Source organism: Rhea pennata, chromosome 2 (genome assembly GCF_028389875.1).
Source record: "Rhea pennata isolate bPtePen1 chromosome 2, bPtePen1.pri, whole genome shotgun sequence".
Classification (NCBI taxonomy): Eukaryota; Metazoa; Chordata; class Aves; order Rheiformes; family Rheidae; genus Rhea; species Rhea pennata.
In genome coordinates, this window is record NC_084664.1 from 43,221,443 (window position 1) to 43,242,722 (window position 21,280).

The window sequence follows — 21,280 nt, forward strand, 5'->3', positions numbered from 1 at the left end:
ACAACTCTCCTATGAGGAAGGGCTGAGAGAGCGGAGCTTGTTCAGCCTGGAGAAGAGAAGGCTGAGGGGGGTTCTTATCAGTGTGTGTAAGAATCTGAAGGGAGGGTGTCAAGAGGATGGGGCCAGACCCTTTTCAGCTGTGCTTAGTAACAGGACAAGAGGCAACAGGCACAAACTGAAACACAGGAAATTATCTGAATATGAGGAAAAACTTCTTTACTGTGAGAGTGACAGAGCACTGGAATAGGTTGCCCAGAGAGGTTGTGAAGTCTCTAATCAAAATACCCTACTATGGGAGAAGGTGAGTCTGGGGACGCCGGAAGTGAGACTAACATTCTTTGATTACCTCCCCAGCCTCATTCTGCAGCACAGCAGGGGATTCACCTCTCCAGGAAGCCATCATCTATAGCCACCTGTGAACTATCCCATTTTCTCATCTAAAATGCAAGATGGTCTCAGCTGGAAGAGTTGTTTTGGTATGGGCTGATACAAACTGTCAACAAGGCTGACCACCTCTGCTATAAAAAGTGTGTTGTGTGTTTTTTTTTTTTTTTTTTTTTTTTGCTTATGAAACCTCAAGGCCTTTTTCCCCTATGTAAGCATATTTATACTGAAAATCATGTAGGCAGAGGTTCCTTCTCATGTTCTCTGCAGACAGTTTCACAAATGAAGCATATTCTGTAGTAAGCTGTTCGTTTCATGCCCATTTTATTGCAAAGGGAGAGCTAGCAAACCTGATTGGTAGATCCCTAGCAAGATTACTATACGAGTCAGTAACCACTAAAACACTGCCTATAGAAGAATGGAGAAAAAACTTTCATCTTCATCTGTACTCAATTGCCAACTTAAATTTTGATCATTATAAGCACATAAACACTAGCTTTCTCTGTCTAATTAGCAATGCACTTGTATGGTTCAGGGAAGAGGTATGGTCAATTAAAAAGGCTGCCAAGAAACAGCTTAATTTTCTTCCCAGAAGAAACATGTCAATTCCTTAGCATATGAATGATAACAAGTAAAAATATACAGAAACTTATCTTTTCTATCTGAATATATTGACTTCCAATACAAATCATAGCTTTAAAAGACAATACAAAATGAATGTTCTTACAAATCATAATGAATTATCAGCTTACCGTCAACAAGGGAAGGAATAGACCTCTCGTTGTCTGAATTTGAGAAAAGGATCAATTCCTTGTTAATGAAGTCATTGTAAGTCAAATGCTTTGTGGCTGTACCATATAAAAATTGCTGAAAAAAATACATGTTTTATTCATTCAATAGAAAAATTACATTATTTTTAAAACTCATTCACCAGATCTATTATTATTATTTACAACTCACCTCAGGAAGGCCATGTAGCCGACGCTGTCGCCTGTCCTCCATGAAGTTTGTTAGCCATTCTTTTCGATCATCAATTTTCTTCTTACTGAAGGCCTGAAAAGATTCCAGGCATACGCAATTATTAGCATGTACATGTTTTTTTAAATATTCGGTACTTCAGTAACAATGCTACTGCATTATCTGATTAACTATTCAATAATATTTATTTGGACAAGATAATCCATATAACTAATATTTATGGTTGAACAGCAATATGAACACATGGCCTTTTGGACACGGTGCACAGGTTATTCAGGTTGACAGATTTCTCACTGATCAGCATTTAATTTTATATTAATTCCTAAAATCTGTATATGATTTGGCAAATTTGTAAATCTTATTCCTTTCTTCACACCAGTGTTGCTCTTTGATATGAAAGTTTAAAGCTGTTGGGATCTTTCCCCAAATAATTCTAAGACTGAACTGAAACCTGCTATCATCAAGGAAATTAACTGAAGGCAGTATCAGGGAAGATAATCCACTCCTTTTGTCCTCTCTATGCCCTGCTTGTTCATCAGTCACAGAATTCCAATAATGCATTTTTCCTGAGTATTTTCTAAGAAAACTTACAACATGACAAAATGGATACTTTATAAAAAGACGGAAACGGAATTTATGCCAGCTGACTGAGAGCCTTAGTCTTTGTGATGACAAGGTTTCACTTTAAAACAACCATTTATCACTCCAAAAAGATATGGAGATGATCTGGAAGACTTTATCCTGTTAGAAGTGAGTTTCTTCTCCAGGAGACTAAGTAAAGGAAAAAAAAAAAAAAAAAGAAGAAGAAGAATCTGACTGTGTGCTTTAAGCAAAATTTCAACTAGCTTGGAAAAATTTTTTAAGATGTTGAAGTACTTACTACCTTTTCCTCAGGCAATAACATACAGAGACTCCACCACTGTGCCCTACAGTTCAGTCACTCTCCCACACAAGACAGTCTCCAGTACTACCTTTTTTAAAAGACTCTGACTGGAACACTCCAAAAGAGCTCAAAGGGGAGTTTCACTTCCTTGGTGATCAAGATATTCCATGATAAACAGTTAACCTTAGTAAAACTTACTCTCTGAGAAAGGAAGTAATTAGTATCACTGTTTCACCTCAAATAGACTTCCTCTGTGAATACACCTTGACCATTTACAATGTTAGGCTCTCTGAAGGCTTAGGAACAGGCTTCTGTAAAAGATGCCTAGTTTCATATCTTTCTCTTTTCTTCTAAGACTTTCTCTAAGTAGCCCAGAGGTGAATTTGGGGCTGGGATTATAGTTGTCAGGAGAGATGCAAGTGTAGATTCTTTTCAGTCTATTTAACAACTCCAGTCAGTATCTCGACTTTGTATAACAAAGACAATGAGCTTCATCTGGAATTGATGGGATATCATTTTGAGACAGCAGTGTTAATCAGACCTAAGAGGCCACATGGCCTTACATATCATTTAAACTGATAAAGACCAGCCTGTACATAAACTATGCATTGCTTATAGGCCAACTTTATACAGTCCTGGAATATTCTGCACAGTTCTCATTTGGTCTCTGAAGAGCAGACTGAAGGTGAGAAACAGTAGAATGGAAAATAGAAGATGAGATCCTCCATAATTGTGTCCCAGTACTAGGTATGGCTCTCATGATGCAATCAGTGGAAAATGAAAGTAGGTTATAAAAGCAATGGCACTGAAAAGAGTTCTTAGTAGGAATAGAATTTGCCTCCAGGACTGAGTTTGGCATCAGTACTGGCATCAATTTGTCCCATTTTTATTGCAACTGAACCCTGCTATTCTCCCTCAGACAAAATGATCTTGTATCTGGAATCTTTACAGAACTTGAAAAATCGTCCTTGAAAGGTAAGTGTGCTGTATATGGAAGTGTCTGCAGAAACAGTATGCAGCATTTTAATCCGGGAGTTCAGAGTCCCTTCCACAATTGGTTTAAAAGATATGCAAACATACAGGAAGATCCCCTTCCTATTTAGACAGGTACACTTCTCTGGGACGGGAAATCATTCATGGATTATATTTAAGTGCATCTTGGCAGAACTAAAATGAGTGCTAACACATCACTTCCAAGGCATCTGTTTTTTCCTTCAACAGAACAGATACCTACTATGCCTCTACATTAGCAAAAACATGCCATTTTACAGGATCCACTTTAAATTGTAAGGAAAAAGTATTTTTGCTGCCTATGGGTACATTATTTTCCCTCTCCCATCTCTCTTCACTCTAATATCATATACGAAAGAGTAAACTGAAATATGTAAAAGGTGATATATTTCTTGAGAAAACAGCTTAATTCCAGGCACTCCATCTTTTGTCCTTCCTCAAACTCTCTGTGAAACACAGGTAATTTTATGAACAAAGATATTTAAAATAATCCAATCACAAATGTGTAAGAACACATGTACCACCACGCTAATCTTACTTGCTCAGAACCAAAATTCAGATTCCTAACTAGATGGAGATCTCTTTATTGCTTTAAATGAAATACTCTTTTCTCTATTCTCTCTTCAAGCAAGTTTGAAGGTAGTATTTTTGATACCCATGCCACACAAAATTATTAAAGCCATTAAGCAAAAGATAGAGCTGCTTTTGTAATGTGGATAAAGCTCTCACTCCAAAATTTGAAATGTTTTCCGAAAATAGTAGTTTTCCAATAGTAGTTTTTTTCTGTTATTCAAAAACAAGATAGGATTTCCTGATGTGTCATTTTCAGAGAACAATGGAAACTAAAACGGTAAAAGAAGAAAACTTTCACAAATTCTTACCAGTGTAATGGCAGCATCATCTTCAGGACCAGCATATCTAAATAAGATCCGATGTCTTTCCATATCAGCAAAATATTCTTTTGCTTCTTTAGCAGTGCTGGTTCCCAAACCTGTATAACAAAAACAAAATGATAGACTATATTCATAACTTAAGTTGTGTCACTTTAACCCTTGTAATTTACTGGGAGTAATTTCAAAATCACTACAGAAGTACCATCATGAAAACAGTTACAATTAAAACTGCAAAGCACTCATTTGTTATATATTTTTAGATCCAAGAGGTTAACTTATTTATTTATTTTTAAACAAACCTTTGTAGTATTTTATCTTCCATGCTTTATGATTCTCCATATGTTTCTTCCACTCGTCAAATTCAGGAATACTATAGAATGAAAGTTCTTGCTTGTTTTTACTTGCCTTAAAAACAACAAAAAATATCTAATCAACTTTTCTGTTCTGTTGAACTATAAATAATAAAATAAAATCTTACTAACAAAACTCATACCTTTACAATAGGAGTGATGAATTCCTCAAGAAAACCATGTTTCAACAGTGATGGCCAATTGTGATGAATAAAATTGATCAACAAGCCTTTTATGTGAGATCCATCCTGATCCTAAATAATAACATGAAACTATCAAGCAATCTTATAAAATGTCAGATCCCACAAAACCACTAAAATATCCCCCCAAAACTGTAAGGAGAGTGATAGTGTGTATGAAAAGTCAAATTGCCAGGATGAACAGAACTCAATGGCCTGGATACACCAAAGTAATATATGTTTATAGAAAACATTAAAGGGAACAAGCAGTCTTCATTCGGATTCTGAACTGGACCTAGGAATAAAATAACCACCTGTGAATGGCTATCTCTGAGCTAATAAGCTCTGTCAAGTCAAGTACAGTTGCAGCTCAAAAGCTGCTTTGCCCACGGCATATTTTATCTGAAAGCTAGACAGTTCTCCAGACAACACAGAACTGAATCTCTGCATAAGGAAACCAAGCCTGGCCCTTAGCTCTCATTGGTCTTAAGATCCTTGATAGTTCAGCCTTTCTGGGAGAAAATAGCAAAGCTTCAGAGATATCTGAAATGTAGGATTCCTAGATACAACACCAGTTTTATCTTTCTAAAATCAGAACAATATTTACACACTTCAGGATTCAAATTTCAGACTAACCTGATCGGTCATTATCATAATTTTTCCATATCTCAAGCTTTTTAGAGATTCTGGATCTTCATAGCTTTTCTTGTATTGTAGTCCAACTATTTTGATAATGTTGTTGATTTCTGCATTTTCCATAATCTGTATACAAAAAATTATTTTTACAGTCAGTGTAAAAGCAGAAATTCAAAAATATCCCATTCTTTTTCAGATGGGCTTCATAGCTCCTTTTTCAATATACCTCTTGCCTGAACTTCATAACCTCTTCCTCACCAAACCTCCGGTCCTCATGCTTATAAATACTACTGTACACACAAATTCTCCAGTCTACACATGCCTATCTCTTCCATAGCCACAGTACTTAGGTCCACACAGCAAGGAGAAAGGTGCATGCAACACAAATTATCTTACAAAGCTGCCCTCTCTTTCTCTTATTACTATGGGGATGTGCCACACCAAATCTTACCAAAAAAACAAGTGTGAAGAGCAGCAGAAGTAATATGGTGGATAATACTGCTGCTGCCTCATGTTGGGAGGCAATGAAATTACATAGCAATTATGAGAATAACAAATCTTATTTTTTTAAGTAGTCATATAAAGTGTTGATACAAGGTATAGAATAAAAGAAATAGAATCTCCTTGCATTTGTGGGAAAAACAACTTAATCATCATTGCTTAATATTGCTAGCTCACAATTTTATCACAGTCTTCAAAAACCAGGCCCCCAAATTATGCTGAAAAAAATGAAAATGAAATTATGAAGATGGAGTCTAAAAATAAAAAATAAGCAGCACACATCCATCCATCAGGTAAAGGAACTCACAAGACTGCTTACCTGTTTATGAGAAGCTTCCCGAACATTGAGAATTTTACCCCTGAGTGGGAATACTCCATATCTGTCTCGACCAATAACACCTAAGCCTGAGACAGCTAAAGATTTAGCAGAGTCTCCCTCTGTTAATATTAGTGTGCAGTCCAAGGAATGTTTGCCACCTGCAGTCCAGGAAGAAGTAAAGACAAAGAGAAAAAATAGAAAACCTTTTAAACTGAAATAACAAAAGTATGTTTGAATCAGTTATGAATACGCTTCCTAAACTAAATAACACAGGTTTAGCTCAGTTGGTTAGAGTATGGTGCTGCTAATGCTAAGGTTGCGGGTTCAATCCCCATATGGGCTATGCTGAGGGCTGGACTAGATGATCTCCAGAAGTCCCTTCCAACCTTACCATTCTATGATTAATTTATAATAATTTATAAATAAATAGGCTAAATTTCCATTTTTAGGGATGGCTCTCCATACCACTAAAACTCCACAACAGGTGTGAGGATCCTTGCCCTTAGCAACACACTATGGATCAGTATGGGAAAAGGAACAAAAGAACAGACTGGGATGCAGTGGTTTGTGGCCTCCATTCATCTACACCAAAAAAATAAAAAAGAGAGCGAGAGAGATGGAAGAATTGCTTCTGTATCTTTACCATTTCACAGTCCATCTGCAAATTACTCATACACATACATTATGAATAGCTGAGTTATATATAGGAGTTATTTCCCCTTCTGCATTTCCCCTTTCCTCACACTATATTTGCAGAAATAATTTCATCAAATTACATCTGTTAGCCTTTTTTTTTTTAATCATGCATAGGCTGAAACAAGGCAACCACAAGAAAAAAGAAAAGCTCAAAGAATCAGAACATTTGCACACTTGTTATACATTCTCAGAAATTTATTGAACAGAAGAAACAAACCTTTATTAATAATATAAATTTGATTCTACAAGAAATTGTATTCCACTGTCAGTGTCTGTGTCTAGGGTGCTCAAAACTGGTATGACGCACATTCTGTTTATTGCATCTATAATGGTTGAATAGATGTTTTAACTGATAAGTAGATTTAAGAAAGGGATCTATCCCTTTCTATCAGTGCAAATGTTCATCAAGTATGTTAGCTATTTTATCATGAAACTTAGAAGGATAAGTAGTAGAAAAGATTGCAATAAATCTTCTTGCAACTTGCTTGAGTCTTATCTACTATTAATAAGAATGTTTTGAAATCTAGGTGGCAACAACTCACCATTTCCTCTTACACAGAGCTTAGATTTGATATCTTTGGTCATCTGAATCAGACATACAATCTAAGCTGGACAGATATTCACACTGTGTCAGAAGTTATCACTACCATGCTGTCAGCAAGGTGGAATCCAAATACCAAGAGTAACAATATTCTGCAGTTTTAGAATATGCAATAGCCCACTTTTTCCCTAAGTGGATTACAGAAAATGTGTTGAAATATCACCCAGGTGTACCTCCTTAACCTGGAATGGAAGTAATCATTACTGATTAATTTCATGGAAATATTGTGTGCCTCTCTGGTATTTTCCGGGCTCATCCACCATCCTACGATACAACAGAATTCAAAGAGAAAAGAATGAATCAGCAGATCCAAAGAATGTCTTTATGGTTCACCAGATTCAGTAATTCAGTTATTCCCCTACAATCGTACATGCCTGTTCCCAGTTCTTTATTTTTCCATCCGTTTCTCTCCTCCTCAAACAGGCCACAAAACTATGTATATCTTATTAAGATCTCAAGAAAACAAGAATGACGAGGTTTAGGACTCAGCACCTCATTCCTTTCAATGAGGGGAAGAAATCTGCAGCAAACACGTTACTCTGAAGGTACATCTCTTTCATATTCCTAAGTATTAATCATTATCAACCCCAAAATTTAGTAGTATCTGGTGCCCAAAAACCTGGTGGATGCTGAGTCTCAGCTACAAATTCACTCTTGAAGTGGAAAAGGTATCTAACAATGACAGGAAGAATTATAGCCAGAAGGGTCTGTGGCCAGACACTAATCTCTCCCAGTTGCACTACACCAGTTGGCGCTTACCACGTTAACAACTACTGGCAGCTGCTATTATCAACTCCAGTCATTTTCATTCCCTCATCTAATTTGGGATGATTACAAAAGTATCGTTCCTGGGATCCTTACAAATACTTGTTTGTCCTGAAACATTAACGTATCAAATAAGACTACTGTACCTTGCTGCCACATTACCGATAACCTCTGCATGACATATACGAACGGCCAGATGTAATGTCTCTGGAACTTCATATATACCAGTTAATCCTTTTCTCCGGCTTATGAGGAAATTTAAAAATATTATTCTGGAAAGACTGTAACTGTGTAACTGTAACTTCGTGATGTGCTTAGTTATGTGCACATTTAACAGCGCATATTTATAGAGCAAAGACTTGAATCTTTTGGGCCCCAGAAGCAGAAGTGATCATCATGTCTGACATAAGGAGAGAACATGCACAGCCTTCACGTCACCTGACCCTCAGAATCCCTAACCCTTCCTGTTAAGATCCCAAGACAGAAAGACAGACTGATAAACTTAAGATGTTTTGTCTGTGTACTCGTTAAAGAATTTCCAAATACCAGTACTTCCTTTTCTCTTTAACCTACCATCTTTATACATACACACTATGCTTTATCCCAAGATTGTCTTTCCCAGCCTCTGAACCTTGATATATTATTTGCTGAAATGTCCTGGAGACATTTGGAAAGAACAGCTGCAGGACAACCCTGCAGAATGTTTAAAGGCTCTGCAATGGTGAATTGGTTGACAAAAATGTGGATCCAACTTCTTTTGCAATACAAAAGTTCGGAAATATTTCTCAGAGAGGCCAAAGTTGCATGAGTACACAAGGATAGCCTTCAATTGTCCTTGACAGTACATTCAATTAAATATTGTTGACAATACATTCAGTGTTTTCAGCATCACGTGCTAAAGTACATCCTCAATCTGCCACACAAACTACTACCGTAATAGATGATATTGAGACAACTGTCCTCCTAAAGGATCTCACCATCAGGGCAGCACCCGTTTGATACCCACAATGGATAATGAAGCCTCAGCCTGGACATACAGTTTAAGAGAAAAAAAAATAGATAGGCTAAAGGTAGGTTCTGATCAAAACTTAGTGACCTCAAACTGAAGTATGGATTGCAAAGCAATAGCAACCTTGTGATCAGTCAGCCAGATCTTTCAGTCTCTCCAATTTAAGACAGAGGCCACTAGAAAAGTTGTCTTTATCAAAAGGTAGGGAAGTGCACACAAAGAACTGAGTTAAAAGGAAGTTAAACCTAACAACTTGACTTACTGCAGAACTAGATCCTTATTCAACTCTCCACTTTACACTCTTAAGCAATCAAGTACAGAAGATTGAGCAGGTGCAGATGTATTCCTCTACAGAAAGGTGAAGGACAAAAATGACTTCTTGATGAACTTTCAGAGAACTAATAGAGGCCTGTTGTCAGAAAGATAATCCAAATTTAAAGGAAGGGATACCTTTTTGGATGAGGAGACCAAGCTGAGGAAGCATGCAGTATCTACTACAATGACTACACGCACATGCCTGGTGGGTTCCTTCCTACTGAAAAGGAGGTATAAGAACAGACACTCTCTATCCTCAGGAGAAATATAACGTTTTCATGGTCAGGTGGAATTATCAACTGAAGCTCTTTGAGACAAGTTCTCAACAGCAGAGTAAATCCTGGAATGAACACTCTCAGCCACACTGAAGGAGTCAATCATCCGTATCACCTTCTGCCTTACTTTTCTCAATGAAAGCAGTTTTTCATTGAGGTCAGAGACCCTGACTATAGGATCAGCTCAGTTCTTCTCAAAAAGAATCAAAACTTCTTGTTGATTTTCAATACCAAACATGTAATTCATATGTACTTTCCATCTTTAAAAAGAAAGAACTGGAGAGCTTTTTCCTAAATATCTTACTGTTAATTCTCCAACCTAAAATACCACTGTCAGTATATACAACGCTTCCAAAATAGGCCAAATGTGAACCTGATAATACATTATATACAGAAACTGAACACCTCTCTGCTTCCCTGTCTGTCCACCTTGAATGTGGACCCCATGTAATAACCACACGACAGTAAAGGAACATCTGGGTAACAGGAACTCAAGTAACGCAGAAATGTTAGCATCAGTATCAAGTCCAAATCAATCTTCAGATGCCTTCTTAGTTCGGGCAGTTTCAGGGTAAATGGCAGTTTGACCTTTCAGTAGCTCCTCTCTTAGAGGTTATTTCTTCCCTTTACCCCTCATTGAGAGTACCTGAATGAGAAGTGACTCTGAGGCCTGGCTTCAAAGTGGAGCTAAAATATCTCCAAAGAAAGTAAAGAAGTCATTCATTATGCTATCTATGAGCGCTAGGCTTGATGCCCTTAAAAATGCAGCATTTCCCAAGTATATGATCTTCTAGATAAGAAAAACCAGGAACATCTATCTGACTAAGGAATATAGATCTCACAAGCAGAATACAAATCGGGTAAGGCATAACTAACATCTTTTGCCACAAAATATGACATCTGAAGAAAAAACAACAAAATACAAAAAAAACTCCCTGGTTAGGTAATGAGTTTTTCATATCGGGTAAGTCATATCTGACTTGAATCCTGTGAAACCTGGAGCTCAAACAAACAACCTTCTCCCCTCAACCCACTTTTTTCTCCAGATTCTTCTCTGCAGTATAGGATTGCTTCTGATTTAAAATAATCTTACTCCAAGAATTCTAAAAACTGAAGAAGGTCTCTGAATATAGGAAAATATTACAAGCGATTTTCTCCTTGAAGCAATTATTTGTAAGGAATCACTCCTTCGTAAATCTCATTCTATTGGAAATTATTTATTTCTGGAACGAAAACATTGGTGCCCCTCAAATAATTCAAGAGCAGCTCCCATTCCAGTGTTATTGGCACAAAGACTGCTAGCTAATTCCAATTCCCGGTTGTGACAGGAAACAAGCCAGCTGGCATTGCCAGTTCTCCCTGAACCTCCCAACAGGAACATAATGGCACTTAAAGTCACATGAACCATTCCCTCAGGTCTGTACACCACCCAATCTATTTGTTACAGTTTGTGATCCTATAAAGACCTTTTATATCAGAAATGTCAAGAAGACATGTGCTCTTTAGGTTTAAAGCTGAACTCCTGCTTTTGTTCAACTATATTAATTCTTTACCCTAGACAATGGTATTCCTAATATCAAACTCATCATCATGCTTTAAGTCTAGAATTTATTAAAAATACACATACAGATGAGAAATGCAGTAAGGTTAAAATGAGGCAGTCTAAACAGCATGGTTCTTAGTAGGTAACTATCACAATCACAGTTCTGTTTTAAAAAAATGGATGCACCACATACTTAGAGCATCAAAAATAATTTCACAGTCATCAAAATATTAAACACACATTAGAAGTTAAGTGCTCTTACCAGCATCATTAGCATCATCCAGTTTTGGAATGCCCTTGATTTTACTGTGTTTCACCGATGAACATTTTTTGTTCAGCTGAGTCTGCGCTTTAAATTTGACCCAGTTCAAAATACTCTCTATGATACCACAGTTAGAGGCCTATAAGCAAAAGATCAGAATTGTGGATGAGAAAAGTAAAGCTTCACAGTGCAGATAAATCAATTTTAAGTTATCGATCAAACAGCAGTTCTCCAAACCCTCTAAGTTTCAGAAACTGCAAAATATAAAAGAACAAACAACATACACATTATTGTCTGCCACCCTACACACATAAACGCAAAACACAACACACACATAGCTTCTTTTCTCCTCCTTGTGTTTATTAGAAAGTGTTCTTATTTCTCCCCTCTCTCCCATCTTTTTCTCCTTCCTATTAAATTGGAGGAAAGAGGACAAAGGCTTAATAAAAGGTTGCCTTATGCTGTGTGGTTGATGTGCCAGAGACATTAGGTACAAAGCATCTGTGTCCTGGACTTTGAGAGCAAAAAGGAACCTTATAGTGAGATACTCAAGCCCATTTTAAAGTTTCTTTGGAAATGACCAAAAATGGTCGACAGATTCCCAAAAGCAAACTAAAATAAGGCTCTATATCAACTATTACCATAACCACTGGAGAAACTGGTAACATTTTAAAGAAACATATCTGCAGCAAAAATAGTGCGTAACATATTTTCTACAAATAAACTAGCTTTAGGTATGATTTCACACCAAAAGAAAATACAGCTGGAGTACAATAATGCAAACTCTGTTTTTTCATTATTTCCTCACAATACCACATCCACTGGCTAGAGACTCCACTGCATATTAAATACCTCTGAAGGTATATTCACTTCTGGGAATATCAGAAACACTAAATCAAACATACTGACAGAAATAGAATAAATATAACAAAATCTGGAGAACGAATCCAAGATTGTGTTATTTTTTCCCACAAGTTCTACAAGAATGCTGCTGGTAACTTAAATTAGAGGAATAAAATACTATATAGTGAATTAAGCTTTGATGCCAAGAGTATAAGCAGTAGCACCCTTCTCCTTACTACTACTGTTCCATTTACATTACAGGCACTAAGAAGAATTTAATTTAATGAGTTATGGTTAACAGAATTCTATTTTTCCTTCCTTTTATAAGAGCATAATATAGGAAAAGCTTCTACTATGTATTTGTAGTAATACACTTATTTAAAGTAGTAATTCTTAGCCTACTAACAGCGAAAAAAAACCTTTTATTTTCTAAATCTGTTGTTTGAGAATAATAATCATCCTGAATACCACATCCTCAATTTTGCACTGCCTTGGTAACCGGAAAAAAAAGGTAAATGTGACATGTTCCCCTGAAAGAGCATCTGTTATGGGGAAAGAGCATAAGACTGCTACAAAAGAATAAAATAGATAAAATAATATTCTCAAGTCAGAAAAAATATTTTAATAAAAAATTGGTCAAGGTCTATGTTTAGATTGTAAGAGTCAAATTCATTTCACCAGCTTCTGCAATAAATCACCTACTCAGGTAAAACTTTCTTTTAAATCCAGGGCAACAGTCAAAATACAGTCACTACTTCCATCATTAAGGCCAGAGAATTAATGGAAGTTCCTCCAACCATTTTTATAGTATGCTGATGTCACTAGGTGCCATAAATGCATTATTTAATCTTCTGCTACTTGTCATAACGTACATATACTTGATCTAGTATATCAATTCCTGCTTCATAGAAAATAATGGTTATGCTTTACTTACCGCTTTAAAAAATTTCTCAGATAGCTGACACTTGGACCCAAAACTTTTAGGCTGTAATGTCATGTTTTCCTTTGTTTGGGAATCAAAAGATGGGTTTTCAATCAAGCAGTTAACAAAAACCCATATATGATTCTTTACCTGTTGAAAACATAGAAACCAATTTACTTAACAATAAATAAAAAAGGAAAGAAAATGATCATCTCCATCTTTTCAGTGTTTTTGTATTTATCAACAGTTACTTACCTGAAATGGTTTCACTGAAACTCCAGCTTTATTCTTCTTTTTCACTACTTCTATCAGTTTGCCCACAACCTGATCCACCACGTAGTCAACATGCCTACCACCCTTAATGAGGGAAGAGAGAGAAAAAAAAAATAGAACAAAGACATTGAAATTCCTTTATTACCAGAACGCCTGTAATCACACTTAAGTTCAGCAATCCATAGTCATAAAGTCGTAATATAACAGAAGGAAAAATTGTTTTCAAGTTCTTCTTTTATGTAACTCAGTCTTCACACAATTGAGAATGACAAATTGACAGGGTACAGGACAAGCAGTAGACTTTTCATTCACTGTGTAGTGATAGACCACAAATGTAACAGCTTACAGCTTGTAACAGGATGCATTCCCTTAACAATGTGCATGGCAGATCTCGTAATGACTCTGAAGCACTAGTGTGATACTTGCAACTCCACATGGCTGCCAACAGTTATCTTTCTAACGGGCACATTAAAAAAGAAAAGGGACTGTAAACATCACACATTCTTTCATCAAATGAAACTCTCCCTTGCTATAAGGACTTAGTTCATTAAAAAATCTTTAAGAGCCCACACACAGATCTACAGTATCCATCCCTATTCCTTCCCAAAAGTCCCCTCAGCTTTTCTTAGCTGTATTTATAGAACTCTTCTGGATGAACACTATCAGTGTTCTTTGCTAGTCTGGGGCTTATGCAAGTGCAAAGGGAGAGCAACCTGCAGAGAGCCAACTACTGTATCCAGAAGATTCTAAAAGAGAAAAAAAACCTTGAGGAGATGAGCAGCTTTCCTTACAACTCATCAGAGGCAAAACCTGCCTCCTATTCATACCTGATGTCACAGCAAGAGATACATACACTGTATGTATGCACTTAACCATAAACAGCAAATCAACTCCTTATGGGGCCACAGGGCAATAATGTGTAGCTACGTCACCAAGTGGCCACCTGTCTTGTAGCAATCGAGGGCAGTCAGCCGGAATCCTTTGCAGTTACTGCCCAAATACAGAAGAAAGAAAATGATTTATTTTTATGAGAAGATGAATATTTGAGGTGGGCATCTGGAGAGAGAAAAAAAAGATTTTTGACCACTACTTGATTTCTTCATCCAACACTTCTGTCTCCTTCACACAGAGATCAGAGCTCTCAGTCATATTTTATAGCCTCTACAATAAGAAATCTGTTGCCATGATAAGATATATTCTGCTGAAATACTCAGAATTCTCAGAATAAGGATTTTTTCCAAGCATACTTCAGAGTTGTCATACACGGTGATCTAACTGAACCAGACTAGCCACCACCAGTATAGAAGACATTGAGATACTGATTGAGCTGAAAACTGTGTTAGGACAGAGGAATCTTATGCAAGTGTCCAGAAAGACAGTAACAGGAGACATAAAGCTGCTAAACCAGCCAAAAACAGATTGCATTGGAGTGTTTCAAAGCGCTAGGCATTCACCTAGACCAAAATTCATTATAAGGCAAGTTCTCTCAGTGAAGTTTGAGTTTGAGGGGAAAACTTCAAATCTCTTTAAGCAAACATAAACTAGTGTGTTCATACAACTTCCTTTGAATGAAATTTTTTCAGTTTAAAAGAAACACTGAAAAGGCCTGGAAAGGCAGAAAGGTCTTCCACTGAAATAAGGTGCAGAATAGGTAACGGAAAAGCCTGACTGTATTCTTGCCCAGGTTATCTTTCTTTGTCTTTTATTTTCTGCAGCATTATGAAGCCCACTCTTTTTTACACTTTCTGTCTTAAAACATAGAACATGGGGTACAAAATAACACCTGTTTTTGCTGATTCATCAATAAGCACAAATGAAAACTCGCGCAACAATTTTAATTTTCACACAGTGAAGTAAGGGGTACTAGTATCCCTGGCTTTTTCTTCAAACTTATACAGCAAAAGGATGACATATTGCTGTCAGATAAGTAAATACGACAGGTAAATCTCAACATTTATAAATAGTTATGGAAAATCTTTGGGGTATTGCAGAAGCCAATTTAAATAAATATACAGTGCAGGTCACCTTGAAAGACAGGTGACAGAAGACAAACTTCTTTGCACCAGCTGTTTGAAGTTTCCTTACTGATTAAGTGGGCAGAAGAAGTTCTAGTTTTAACTGGTAACTCTGAAATGTAAAATTAGTCCTCTTTAAAGTTAGGTTTTTAATTCAGCTCTGTTTTAGCAGGCAAAACACTTGAGTGAAAAAAATCTTCAACAATTAAAAAATGGTAATGCAGAAGCAATGGTAACTGAGATCATTTTAAAGTTTGAAGGAGTATAGCTCTTTGGCAACTACAGTGACTTTCTCCAGCTGCACCGGTGGTTGACAACGTGCTGAGGTTTTTTATGCCCTCATGTATACAAACAAAACTATTTTCGGTACAAAAGAAGAAGACTCCAGTCACATTCAGCAAACAGTTACTATTTTTAACTGGCTTTATTTTTCAACTGTTGGCCTATGGAAGGAATCTTAAAGTAACAACCTCAATGAGTTTTGAAAAGGATGACTTTGGAACAAAGTCGTGTTTTCTACTCCTCAAAAGAGACTATCAAAAAAAGCTAAAAGAGCCTTGACATCTCATGTTGTTTCTCCAAAATTCTATCATCAATCACACACACTATAATCACAAGCCTACACAAATGTAAAACCTCTTGGAAAAAAAATATTTAACAAAGAGTTAAAAACAGCTATGTAAGACTTTCTATAAAAGAAATAAAGGAGAGGATGTGAAACAAAAGCTACATTTAAATTTTTGATCCAGTCTACTGTCTTATTTTAAATTCTTAAACAAAGAAGTATAAATAATGATAAAATGGTAAATTCTAGTGGCCATTATAGCAAGTTCATAATACTTGGACTAAAATCTACTATCTTACAACTAGCAATGCAGTGTTCCTCTCTATACAGATAAACCATATCTAACTTAATGCCCATTATTTTACCCCAGAAGATCACCTTTGTTTAGTATCAATTACTGTCTACAGAAATATAGAATGAATAGCGGCTTCTGTTCAAATTAATCCATGTTACAACAGATAAAACAAAGGAAATACTTCCATGGAGACACTAATCATGAAGTAACACAAAAAAGACCTTCTTTAGAACTGTTTTAAAAACAGATCTGAGGAAATAGAGGATAGATATGAGGAAGTCCAGGATAAAAAAAAAAGAAATGGAAAACAAAAACTGAGAAAAGGAAGCAGCCAAGAAGATAGAGGGAAAGTATGAACAACAACTAGTAAGTAAAAAATAAGAGCCAGAAGTTTAAAATTAAAGAGACAGTAAACATCTGAAAAGACTGAAGAACATGTAAAGAGGCCAAACTGATAGGAGATAGTAACTGTGTTCTCAACTTCATGTAGAAAGAAGAATTGAAAAGAAAAAGAGAAAGAAGGTAAAAAATGGTGTAAGATGGTAACTTAAGAAATGGTAACTACTACATTGGTATTTGTGCTTCAAATAAACCATTTATATTGTCAGTTGTTAAAGCCATAAAATAAACAGCAATATAAACCACCAGTGTGAGCTAGAAGCACCATACATTTTACTAAGTATTTTTTTCATGCTATTTCTTCTTAAAACAATCAAATAATTTTTATTCATATACAGACAACACTGCTTCAATATCAGATTTCAAGTGCAAGCTGAATCCTGGCACTACAAAGAAAATAAATTTGTTTCAAAATTGTAGAAACAAACTACTACTGCTGGTAAATATCAAATAAATGACTCATATTTTAAAAACATTCCACATTTGAATGGCAATTTTTAAATACACTACTTTTACTCTCCACATTACTAAAAACTTAAACTTGCATCAATATCTCTAATTTCATTACAGTTTTTCTATTTACAACTGGATTAGAAAAGTCTAGTTTTAGAACTTCAAATATTTTGCTCAAACTGATAGCTGACATATCAGAAAATCAGCATCTTACCTGTAATTCTTGTTCTTAGACGGTATTAATTATAACAGTTCCTCATTCTTGTGTCCATTCTTAGTGTGTAGCATTGAGTGAGGGATGTTCAGAGCTCAAAGTTGGGAACCTTTCAACCATCTCACCAGTAGGTGGCACATTTACCCACTATCGAAGCATAACAGCCTATAACTGCCCCAACTGTCAGTACATTTAATACAAGACAGAAAAACAAAAATGTCCTCTAAACCTAAAAGGCTGTCCATAACTATCAGGATACTGCCTTATGGAAAAGAGAACTACAGCTGCATAAATATCTTGTCCTAAAAGGCAACCATTATGACTGAACCCCTGTTTTGCAAACTTCAGGATGGAAGGACGTTACTGTGAAATGGTAACAACTTAAGTCTTAAAAGAGAAGCTTAGACTGGCTCTATATACATTGTATTAATAGTGTCATCAACAGCCAACGATTAATTCTGAAGTATGCCACATATAAATTCTAAGGACAAATAAACAGTTCATATGGCAAACTGAAATTCACAAGCTAATTATAAAATTGAATTAGCTATATAAATACAATCATTATATTTCCTCTCAAATTAGTTTTCTATTATATTTATTTTATTAGAATAAACTTGTAAATTCTGGAATTGCCCTAAATTTCTTGCTAAATGCTCATGTATTTTAACAGGTTGGCTGCCCTGTACCCAAGTCTAATACATGTCATTGCATCCACATTAGCTGAATGTTTCTGCTAAAATGACTGATAGTATTATACTTAGCAGTACTACAATATTAAGAATATCATTGGATTGATGTTAGTAACTGAAGTTTCTACTAGAATTTCTACTACAGCTACTGTTTGAAACTGAGAACTCAGAAAGACAACGCTTAATCAATTTATATACATGTAACACTGAAAGGTTGTCTGCACAACCATAATAGCTAGAAACATTCTTTCAAATGCAATCTTAGTCTGTAGTAGCCTAGTACTGCAAAACTGTGAATACACAGGGACCTGATCATTAGTGACACAGTAACAAACTTACAAGAACAAAAAAAGGGAGTTGTGCCTCAATATACTGCCTGACCTTTTACCCACCCCTAAAAAAAATCCCCCAAACTTGTTTGAATTTAAAGCAAGTTTAAAAAAAATAGAAGTGGAAGGGAAGTTACGGCTGGGTGAAATTTATCCAGAAACAGAAATGAAAAGCTTTCAGCAAACAGTGATATACAACCAAAGAACAGCTGAAATGAGCTCCTCACCTGTTAGCAGATAAGGGAACAGGCAGTTGACGCAGTTAGTTACTAGCCATTATGTCTCATCAGTGGGTAGTTGCACATCAATTGCTGGTGAGGTGGTTCACCGGCCCCGAGCATTCCACATCCAGTCACACACATAAGGCATGGATTGGGAGAGTGGGAAAAACTAGAAATTACAACACTTACCTTTGAAGAATACACAGTATTTTTTCTATGAATTGTCTTAAAGAATATATGATAACAACGCATGTGTAACTGCATGATGGATGAAAATTGATCCAAAGGAGTCAAATTCAAAATCCTTTGAGTAAGTGTATGTAATATATTTACTTAGGAGTCAATAAGTATTCATTTTTTCAAATATATTTTCATAACCTGATATCAAACATTATTAAGTTTCTCTGTACTGTCAGCTTCTTCATGAAGATATTTTAAACATCTTTTAAAGTCATGCTATTTTTCTTCTTTATGTTGCATAAAGAGGCCTGAAGTAAAATAAATGTTACCTGAACCTTAGAATTACCAGATATGTTTTTTGCTTTCCTTAGTTTTCACAAGTATCAGATATGCATTTAATTAAAATGTACATTTAAAAAGTAAATATTCTACACCAAAATAAACCATCTCCCTTACCACTGAACTCTGGTTCAGCGACACTGAAAACAACACTGGAGGAGATTATGCAGTAACAATCAGATACCAGCCAAACACTAGCTAAACTTCAGCTACGACAGAGGTTAACACTGATATTCTAGACCTCTGTCTAGACCAAGGACCTCACTTCTCTTGAAGCACTTGTACCTCTGTTGGAATTTTCTTCTGTTTGACTCTTCTGGAAGAGACCTGAGCAAGAAATTTTTAAGTGTCTGATTACAAATTCTTATCTTTCTCATCTTTCAGGAGAAGCCATGGTTAAGATTCCCTAGAAATAGCCCATCAATCACTGGAAACTGGGGCAAATACTGCTTAACTGTTGTTACATCACTCATCCTGCACAACTTTGAAGAGCAGAAATGACAGAGGCATTTTTTCACCATGGTGGACCTTAGATACCTAAACTTCTTCTTTGGGCTGTACCAAACTGGCATAAATGAAAGTTGTGCTAATGGGTTTCAGACGACTGTCTTCGTGCCAAACAGTGCCAGTATCTGAGAAGCGTAAGGTTTGTATTTCAGTACGTAGAACAAATCGCTTTTTTATCATAACAGAAGATCTGCAATAATTTCACTACTTCTCTAGTTACTGAAAGGTATAGAGAATACCTAGACCCCTAAAGAAGAAAAGGGTATAAAAGAAAAATAATCTCAACATTTCAGGCCAGTTTTATACATCATAAAGCAATAAATGGAAAAACATTTTTCATGAATACCAAAAGCAATTTTTCCCAACCAGAACTTGCTACTAACTTTAAGCATTTGCATACATCATTTTTACCTTAATTTCAGTTATTTTATTACAATCTGTATTGGAAAGGACAGAATACAATATTTTGACTAAACTTCAGTTCCATTCATTTCATCTTTTATCAGTACCACATAAGATATCAGCATCACTGATAATTATTGCTAGTATTCTAAAACTACAGAAATACAATACTTGCTTTAACAGATCTTCTCATGCAAAGGATTACTTCACCTATTTATTTATAGAAGCCAGATTTATTTTTATCAAATATCTGACTAGGTGTAACCTTAGCATGTACTTTTATCCTTTACAGTTTTTGTCTTTTAATATAAATATAACTACTCACCTTTGTGGTAGCTATACTATTTACAAAGCTGATTTGCTGAAATCCTTTTTCACTTAAAGTGAGGCACACATCCCATCGCTCATTCACAACTTCATGAATTACTTTAAGTGCAACTCCAGTTTCATCCAGTTTGTCCTTTACGTAAAGATCTACGTAACTGCGAAATCCATTTACCTACAGCAATACAGATAAGCAATTACTATTCTTCCCATTAAATACTCACCCTCCTTAAAATATTTTAAATGAGGCTCTTACAGGTAATTTCTTCCCATTCAACATAACTTTGACTCCTTTGCATGACCCAGCCAAATCATATGCTCTTCTTGTCATGAGGGCCACAATATCCTTATCAAGTTTTTCCATTTTAAATTTAGATAAATCAGGCTGGAATGTAATACATGTGTAGTCATCACCATCAAAATGCTTAATCTTGGGTTCAGAAGTCTTCATCATATTGTTCATCCAAGTCTTTGGAAACAAAAACATTTTAGACATTAGTTTGCAATAAAAGACTTATTATCCTCCTCCTCTGTCCATTTTCCAGCCATGCTAAGATAGCAACAGCTACACAATAAAAAGTTTGCAGATTTCTCTTAGAAGTTTCCTCTGCTAAAATTAATTGCCTTACCATGACTTTCACAAGCATTGATGACAGCAGATTTGTGACTTCTGTATATATAGGTTCCCTAACACTGATGGATATGTT

The 21,280-nt window shown here is 35.9% G+C and overlaps 1 protein-coding gene across 2 annotated transcripts in view; it reads right to left on the minus strand.

Annotated features, from left to right (window-relative positions):
* TOP2B (DNA topoisomerase II beta) overlaps positions 1–21,280 on the minus strand; it is a 79,317-nt gene that overhangs the window by 21,870 nt on the left and 36,167 nt on the right. For both annotated transcript variants that reach the window (XM_062569330.1, XM_062569329.1), the window contains exons 7-18: positions 20,830–21,042; positions 20,575–20,748; positions 13,621–13,722; positions 13,378–13,515; positions 11,601–11,739; positions 6,135–6,292; positions 5,315–5,440; positions 4,643–4,753; positions 4,449–4,554; positions 4,138–4,247; positions 1,345–1,437; positions 1,137–1,251 (exon numbers count right to left, since the gene is read on the minus strand). In XM_062569330.1, the coding sequence (XP_062425314.1) occupies positions 1,137–1,251; positions 1,345–1,437; positions 4,138–4,247; positions 4,449–4,554; positions 4,643–4,753; positions 5,315–5,440; positions 6,135–6,292; positions 11,601–11,739; positions 13,378–13,515; positions 13,621–13,722; positions 20,575–20,748; positions 20,830–21,042 (1,585 nt within the window). The remainder of the gene's footprint in view (positions 1–1,136; positions 1,252–1,344; positions 1,438–4,137; positions 4,248–4,448; positions 4,555–4,642; positions 4,754–5,314; positions 5,441–6,134; positions 6,293–11,600; positions 11,740–13,377; positions 13,516–13,620; positions 13,723–20,574; positions 20,749–20,829; positions 21,043–21,280) is intronic.